Genomic DNA, 9,235 nt, shown 5'->3' on the forward strand with positions numbered 1-9,235 from the left:
TGGCCAGCTACATGGGGTTCCTAGAAGTCCACTTAGGAACTTGGGGACTCATATCAATAGAAAAGAACTTTCTACAAAGCTGGAACTGTTTTATACCTATGTACATTCACACACTCTCTCAATTGCTCCCCCCCCAAAAAAAAAAAAAAAGTGCTTACAGTGACTGAGGAAATGGATTTAAAATCGTATTTTATTTAGAGTAATTTATTGAAACATTACAGCCACGTATAGCTAATGGTTACCATGCTGGACTGCTTCCTTGCCCAGGGCCTTGCTCAAAGGGTGGAAGCTGAATAGGGCATGCTGGTCCTTAAGAACTTTCCCCTCAGTCCTCTCTGGATGGAGAGTGCCGGGGTGCTAAGGCACAGAAGCCCTGAGGTGGGAGGAAACTAAGCTTCATCTTATCTTGTTATAAAGAGACACCCCCCCCCCCGGCAGGCATATCCTCAAGGGGAGTCTGGATCCCCCGAGGAAAGGTTTGGGGACCCTTTTACTGAATGCCTCAGTCCTAGGAAATGGCACGCTGCCTGCACGGTGCAGCCTCTGCGGTGCAGCCTTTCACCAGTAAGTGACAGGGGACAGTAGCCTCTCACCCCACCTGCTCTCATAGACTTCAGCCTCTCCAGCTAGGCAGGTGAGAGGAAAAAGGAGAAACCACATGGATTGAGGGTGCGGGGACCCCTCGGAGCACAGTCGCCCATTCTTCTGTATGGGGGCGGGAAGGCACGGGCTGCCATCCGCAAGGGATCTGTTTTCTGGGCTTGCTAACGCTTTGCTGGGTGCGGGGTGAGGCTTAGAGCATCGCAACCAAGCAGGTGGCCTCGGACTAGGGGCGGAGGCTAGCGCCTAGAGTCCCCCAGCCTCTCCAAGAAGACGCGTCTCGTGGCGCGCAGGACCTGGCTTGCCTAGAGGGCACCCCTGACCTTGGTCTCGCCCTGGTTCCAGGTCTGTGCCAGGACCATGGGCGCCACGCTGGGCACTGGCTTTCGGCTGGCCTCCTTCCCTCGCGTAGCCTGCGGCACCCTTCGGCGCCAAGCACCCTCCGCGCTCTCCCAGGGTTGTCACTCCAAGTCTGGCCCGCCTCGCCCTGTACCCCTGAAGAAGCGCGGATACGATGTCACCAGGAACCCCCATCTCAACAAGGTAATGGTTCGGGTCTGGAAGGGTAGGACTTCTGGTCCTGTGGTTAGCTGGGAAGGACGCCCCGCCCCCTGGGCTTCGGAGGAAGCCTATGGCGTCCTTCTAGGGCCCTTCAGGTTTTAACTCGTGGAGATTGCTCTGTTTGTTTTGGCCTTTTCATCCGCCTTCTGACATAGAGGGAGGTGATCTGTTATGCGGACCTAATTTCTTCAACAAAACCAATGCAGACCCAGTGAGCGTCCCCGATTGTCCCCCTGCTAGAGTCAGATTTCCAGCAGATCTTCAGGACAGTTCATTTGACCTCCGTGAATTATAGTTATCTGTTAGAAATTTCTTAAGAATGTTGCAAGATTTAAAAAGAAAATGGAGGTAGAGTTCTTAGCTCAGACTCGGGGATGAGATAATAAATGTCAGCCAAGGTTATGCTGATTATTTGGGGAAACACGAATCCAGAAGATAGAGAGGTCTAGCTTTTTTTTTTTTTTTTTAGAACTTATAGCGCTGGGAGGAGCACCAGAGATCTGAATTCAAACCCGTCCTCTATCAGAATGTGAAAGAAAGGGGTGTTGACCAAGGTGACCAAATTCAGGTCTCTAATACTTGGCCCCTTACAGCCCACCTGCATATTAGTGGAGAAATATACCCTTTTCTGGGAGTAGTTTGTATCTTTGGTTCAGAGGATTGTGGGAAACAGAAACCTGAAGGCAGTCCCCGCTCCCCCCATCACCTTTAATTAGGAGGCTCAACTTTCTTCAGCCTGAAGTGAATGATTTAATAGACCTTCAGCCGATTATTGTGAAAATTTTCAAAACCACTACATTTGAAGGATATTGTATATTGTAGCATATTGTATATTGAAGTATATTGTAAATTGTAAGAAGTGCTTGCTAAGCAATTACTGCAAACAGAATGTGATAATTCTCATCTATGAAGTTCTCAAAAATGTTAACAGCGTCTCTGATTCTGGATGGCAAACTTCAAGTGACCATAGCAACCTCTATGGAAACTGTGACTTTAAGGGGTGGGGCCAGGGGGACTGTGATCAGAATGTAAAACGAACAAATAAATTAATCAATGGGGGAAAAGAGGGTGCAATGCAATGTGTTGTTTCCTGCAGCATTAATAGAAACAAAGAAAAATGTCTTTTTGCTCAGTCTTCACACTGACTGACTGCCCTCCAAAGAGGCCTTGAGTTCTCGGTGTACTCTCTATACCAAATACCCAAGCATCTAAGGTATTTACATCAGTTTGGACTGCTTCCAGTGGTGCTAGAGGGTGCAACCAGCTTTAAGCAAACAAAAAGTTCCTTTACCAAAACAAAAACCAGAGGAAGGGCTGCAGGCGGGGCATGATGGAGAAGCAGAACCCATGGCACGCAGTTGCTCTGGTTTCCACCCTGAGAGTCTGAGTAGGCCCCTCCAGACTCTGCTTCGGTTCTTTTCCCATTTCCAAGGCAAATACCAGTAACATAAGCCAACTGGAGCCTTGAAGCCTCCACCCAGAACCGAAGATAAGGTCTAAGGTAGGCTCACCCACACCAACTGTCTTAGAATAGACAATAAACCTGTGCAAGTCATAAGAGGGAAGAGAGATGGATTCTGGTGAGCAAAGTAACATATTACTACTATAGGCCTCAATTATTATAGCAATTGCCTTAGATGCATGAATACATTAGCAACCAGCACTAATTGCTTTGTGAGCTATTAGAAAAAACAATATTTTTAGTCCTGGGTTTTGGTCCCCTGAAATCATTCTTGCCCCCTATGTAAATTGTCTGAATGATTTGTCATCCCAACTAACAAAACCATAAGGTTATTCATAAATGTACACTGCCTGACATTTTCATAACGCCATGCATCTCTGAAGATGCCTGAACTGGCCAGAAGTGAGGAGGCTTTCTGGGATACTGCCAAGAGCCAGCCAGTTGCATCCCTCTTCTGCAATGAAGAAGCAATCTTCCAGGGCACTGCTCACATGCTCTTCTCTTCCCTTTGGTGACCCCTAGCATTTGGTGTTTCCAGAGAAGGCTTCAGGATTTCTCGGCCAGATGGGGCAATTGTGATGAGGTTAAACAGAGTAACAAGGTTACCGGGGAGGAAAACAAGAGGGGCCATCTTTGAAAGGGCCTTTGGTGTTGTGGTTAGTGGGCAGGTCTGTGGGTAGCTCTTTTTTTGTTGTTGTTGTTGTTGTTTGGTTGGTTGGTTTTTGTTTTTTGTTTTTGTTCTAGAATGCAAGTATTTTGAGAGCAAAGACCAAAACAATGAAGTTCTGAGCACCTGCACCTAGAAAGCACTATTGCTGAGAAGCTTCTCAGGGACCCAACTTTCAGTTTTTGCTATGCAGCCATTGTACAGTGTGTTCTATTTTGGGCAGGTCAGGAAAGGATTGAAACTGAAGAATAAAAGAGAACTGGGGTTGTCTGAGAGAAGATGAGCTGCTTATTGAGTGGGCTGGGCTCTACTGCTATTGGGTAATCACTGCCTTCTGGATCCAGCTCCGTCATGCCCTGGCCATGCTATCTTGGTGATGGGTCTCATTGGCTTCTCTGTGGCTGATGGAAAGGCCATCCTGATCCACTCCTCAATCTAAACATGTGCCTCTTGGCATTTGCCTTATCCCTGTTTCCTTTTGGCATTGGGCATACTACCACAGTGGCTGACTAGTTTCTTTTCCACCACAGATCCTGTTTATCTTGAGGACAGAGACTGACCTAGCAGATGAAGTTCACTCTGCCTGACTTGACACTCAGTAACTATTTGTTCTTGAGTATTCTTGAGCCATAGTCCTTTCCCCTCAACTGTATTAACATTAATATGGTAATTTAACAAGCAAGCATTCTCCTTGACTCCTTTCATTGACTATGGCCTTTTGTGGAAGCAATATACCTACTACTTGACCCTTATTGTTCAAGATTTTCAGTCTTTCAACAGTTTTGTTATTTCCCAGAATGCATCAGCCTCTCTCTTTGACCTAACACCAGCAATGATTTTTTTCCCTCCTTTTACACAATATGCTATTAGACCAGTCATCTGTTTTGTTTTTTGTTTGTTGGTTGGCTTTTGGTTGGGTTTTGTTTTTGTTTTTGTTTTTTGTGTTTTTTTGCAGTTCTGGTCAAGGCATGGTCCTGTCTATCACTGGTCTATCATGAAACACACTGCTGTCTCCTGGTCCTGGGTCTGCCCAGAAAGTGGTCAGCACTGGGTGAAATCTCTTCCTGGAAGGCAAGCTCCTTTTCTGGCTGGCACAAGAACCTCAATCTTTTTCTTCTGGTGAACGAGACCTCTTAGAAAATTACAGGTCCTTGGAATCCTTTGTCTCTGTAGTGTGATAATCCAAGAAAGAGACACAAGTGTCTCACTTTAGAAGTTCAGAATTTATTGTTTCTGCTAAGATAACTACAAACTGAGTGACTGATTCAGAGTCACCTCTGCTGGGTTCCCTGAACTCCCATTTTTCTCCATTTCTCTTTTCACCAAAAAAGTCCTTCTTCAGTGCATCCCCCTCCATTAAGATCCTCGTCAACAGTATTGACATGCCCAGGGGGATGAGGACAAGTCTCACATTGGTTGTCTAGGGAGTGGATTGGAGGCAGAAGGTCCAGCTTCAGCCAGTACCTCCCCATCCTTGAGTCCCCATCTCCTATTTGTGATGCTACAGAGCTTCTGTTCCTGCTCTGACAGGGAGGGGAGGCAGAGGGTTTCAGAGCAGGAATGGAAACTCTAAGGCATTCTATAACACTAACAAAGTTAGTTACGAAGTAGCAACAAAATAATCTTATGCTTGGGGATCACTACAATATGAGGAACTGAATTAAAGGGTTACAGAATTAAGAAAGATGGGAACCACTGCTCCAAGACATCAAACATGGAGGTTGGGTGTTCAAGGACACCATAGCAGGAACAGTGTCACTTCCAAATACCTGAAAACGGAACAAGTTTGAAACAAGTGCCAGATGCTTTGGACAGAGATTTACTGTTCCTGGAACCTGAAGTTGATTTGCAAAGTGTTTTTTTCTCCATAAGCATGTGGCTATAAATAGGTGACTCATTCTCTAGAGAACATAGACCATGTGCTAAATGAGTATTTGTGTGTTCTTTATGAAGACTTCAGAATGCATTGCCCAAGGTAAAATGCACAATGTTGAGTAGAGCTAGAGTTATGACTGTTACTGTTTAAAATATGCAAGTCTGGAAAATGGTTTGGAGGTCAACATCTGAAAATGCCTGTTTTGAAACAGAAGTACACTGGGATCTTTATTTGCTCTATTCAGAATACGTTAATGCCCTATATTTTTTTTAATTTTTAGATAGCAGATTCTATTGAGGCAACATCTCTAGAATTGAGTAGATAAATGTCCATGTTAATGTTAGAAGTTGAGGCATCTGTAACATATGAGTGGAAATCTTACTGTAGTAGTCATCTCTCTTTAAACTTTTATAATTAACTACCTTCTGCTGCCAGCTTTAAAAGCAGTTGTAAACAGCAATATCTCGACTACATAAACAACTGCATGGATGACAAATCCTTTACAGAAATGTGTGCTCTCTGCCTCCAACCCAGGCCAACTGGCATTGTAAAAGGTTGTAAGTCTTGGCTCGATATGAAATATCTTTGCACATGTTTTCAAGCCCATCTCTGGTTTCCCTATTTCAGCTTCTCTGGATTGCCCTTGGCCTTTGTAGACTCTGAGGTTTAAGATTTTATTGGTTTTATTTGACTTAGCGTTTGTGGCACTTTTACCAAAGATTTCTTTTCTTATCTGCGCTCTGGTTTCTAAATGCCAGTCTTACAGCAAGGGTGGGAAAGTAGCCTTTTGATTTGCTGGCCATGGCAGGATGCTGATGTGAGCACTTTTGTTTGCAGACAGGGATTACAGCTCACTTACAATCCCTTCACTTTGATGTGGAGAAAGTACATTTGGAAGTCCTTTGGGGGTGGCGCTCTACTGCCTTTCTGAGGCACAGCACAAAAGATGCTCTATGATTGTGTGATGAAAATCCTACAAGTGGAGGTGCCGAGGTCAGCGGTTAAAAGCTCGCCTTCATTTTGTACCCAAAGGGTTGCCAGGCAGCCTGGCTAAAACACAGTTCTTACCAAAGGACACAGAAAAGAAGGAAATATACCCAGTCATTTGAGGAGAAGGATTTTTGATAGAAAGATCATCAGCTTTTGAAGGAGTTGAATAAGAGAGAACCAAAGGCGCATTCACTTTTACAATGACTGGAAACTGGAGGACAAACAGGTATATAGCTGACTAGCTGGCAACTAGAGATGTTTTTTAATCTTATGTGGTGTTTTTGTTTGTGAACTACAGTGCATCCTCAAGATTTGTCTTCAAACACAGTCTCTACGGTGTAGAATTCTGGAGGAAACAGGCTCTGTTGATGCCTTTTGCAAAACAGAAGGATGCCCTTCTCATCCTTGTGGGCTGTTGAGTGACTTCCTCACTGAAACTGCCAGGTCTACACTATAGAGTACCAGAAACCCCAACTCAGTTCACCATCCCTCTCCCTGTGGTTTTAAGACAACCATCGAGGATTCCAACTCCTATCACACCCATTTCCTTTAGTATTGTTATGGAGAGGATCCAGACAACTGTGGCAGCAGCTAACACTTTAAGGAAATGCACTGCATGCAGAATTCTTCTAAGCAGTTTACATAGGTACTAACTCATTTATTACAGTGTCTCAACCCTTTGAAGGAAACATTGTTATCCTTTTTTTTTTTTTAATTCTTTTTATATTACAGATGAGGAAAGGCAGGAAGTGGATTACCAGCTGCTCCATGCTCTCTCTGTTTTCCAATTTGTTTTAATACAGTCCTCTAGGATTCATATGATGAACTTTAGTTCTTATTGTATTTAGAGAGTAGATAGTTACTATACTCCATATGATATTCAGAGGTAGGGACATTGGGAGGTGATTAGGGTTATATATGGCCATCATAGTGGAGCTCCCAGCACTGAATTTTGCTGTCTTCATAAGAAGAGGGATACCTGTGAACACACACACACACACACACACACACACACACACACAGTCTTACAACATTATGCCTTGTGTTACCTGGGGACCAAATTTAGTAAGAAATCCATTATTATGTATGACCCCCCTATATGTTGGAGCCAAAATAAAACTTTATAAAGATTTTCATACCAAGACTTGGGTTGAAAAATGGACTGATATAATTCTAATCCAAACTCTGTTGTTTACTAGATTCAAGGTCTTTGGAAAGCTTTTATTTGAGCCTGTTTCCTCATATGTAATGGGAATGACAGTAAAATACACCCTCTTCATGGGTTGCCCTAATGATTAAATGAAACAACATATCTAAAGTGCATTGTAACCCTTCAATTAATTCTCAGTTAACCCACATCCCTAACATTTCTAACACAGTGCAAGCTCGCTGTGTACCACAGACACAGAAAGGTCCGAGACCTGGTCTCTGTCTGTGTAGAGCATCTAATCCAGAAGCAGAGGGAATGCTCACCCATCACACCCGTTCTCGTGGGCATGGCTGGCTTCCTGGAAGAGGATTGAGTCAGGGAAGGAGCAGGCTAGGTGAGATCACTCACTGATAATCTCTTTGTACTTTGGGGAGCCTAAGTCTTCATAAACTAGACATTTGTCTAAAAGAACCTTGGGTAAAAATGTCTCTAGAAGGAAATTTGTATGTCATTCAAATAGATACTCTGGAAATTGAGTCTGGTATTGAAGATGGTGCCACCACCAGCAATCTCAGAACTTTGGTCCCAACGTTTTGGCACATGATAAGCAGCATTTTAAAAAGGACTTCAAGATTTCTTTATATTTTTGATTGTGAGCTTTGCCTCTAGTGGCTGAGCCATCTCTCCAGCCCTCAAAAAATTTTAAAAAGCCAAATTTGGGTGGATCTCTATTTTATCCTTGCTATAACATTTCCAGTCTCAGGAAATTATAGTAGTAAGACAGCAGATAAGAGAATGTTTTGATGACAGTTTAATATTGCCTCAAATTCAGACAAATATGGCTCATCTGGCCCAACTTAACCTTGCTAACACTCAAATTGCATGAGAATTTTGGGATTGTTCCATGCTAGGTTCATTTTGCCTAGGGTGTGAACAGTGGATGGGAGCACAAGCTAAGGTAGTCTCTTTTTCTCCTTCAATCATTGTGTGTGTGTGTGTGTGTGTGTGTGTGTGTGTGTGTGTGTGTGTGTGTGTGTGTACTCATGCATATGCATATGTGTGAGGGAGATATCTGCACAGTATACCTGGTTTTTCGAGGCGAGGTCCCTCATTGAGTTCATTAATTTAGGCAGACCAATTGGACAGGGAATCTAGGGACAGATCTGTCTCTCTCTACACTAGCACTGGAGTTACAGATGTGGTTTATCTGCTTGAAATTTTTGTATGAGTGATGGGGATCAAATTCATGCCCTATCCTTTAAAAAAAAAAAAGAAGAAGAAGAAGAAAAACTAGCATTTTTTGTGCCATCCTAAAACACTGCCTGGAACCATGCCTTTGCTGACTTCACATTCTCCATTACCATAAAAATACATTAATAGTCACCATCACCATATGCTTCAAACGGAAACACCAGCTGACCCAGCTCTTGCTACCAGTCTTGTGTCCATTCTTAGGAATGAACAAGTTCCCAGCTGCCCCTTCTTTCTATATTTCCATTTTTCTTTGCAGTAATGTGACCTAAAAGACAATCCACAAACTACTGGCAGAAAGCTGAGCCCTTACATCAGACTCTCCTTTCTTATCTCTTCCATTTTATTTTTGATCTCTTCTAGTCCATAGTTATTTGTATTGACTGGTAAAAAAACCATTTGAGGTCACAAGGACAGCAAATAGCAACACAGCTGCTGCTTGATGAAACAGGAGGAGGGATAGTTGGTGTCGAGAAAAACCCATTAAGAGCCATTTTTAGAAACAGTCTTTGAAATCCACCCTTCAGAGTTGAGACATCCTCCGCTGCTCTCACAAGAGCGAGAAGCAGCTTCTCTTTGCCTGTCTTTGGAGCCTTAGACACTGTCCGAGTCTTGTGGGAAGGTCTGACATAAGTGCTGATGAGATAGCTGTGGCAGGGCTGCTGTGAAGAGGGTCAG

General features: G+C 43.6%; 1 protein-coding gene across 1 annotated transcript in view; it reads left to right on the forward strand.

Moving 5' to 3' along the window:
• The first annotated feature begins 885 nt into the window (after window positions 1–885).
• Me3 (malic enzyme 3) overlaps window positions 886–9,235 on the forward strand; it is a 174,367-nt gene continuing 166,017 nt past the window's right edge. The window contains exon 1 of the mRNA XM_051148890.1: window positions 886–1,143. Coding sequence (XP_051004847.1) covers window positions 961–1,143 — 183 coding nt within the window. The 5' untranslated portion in view covers window positions 886–960. The remainder of the gene's footprint in view (window positions 1,144–9,235) is intronic.

The sequence above is a fragment of the Acomys russatus genome, chromosome 7, assembly GCF_903995435.1.
Source record: "Acomys russatus chromosome 7, mAcoRus1.1, whole genome shotgun sequence".
NCBI lineage: Eukaryota > Metazoa > Chordata > Mammalia > Rodentia > Muridae > Acomys > Acomys russatus.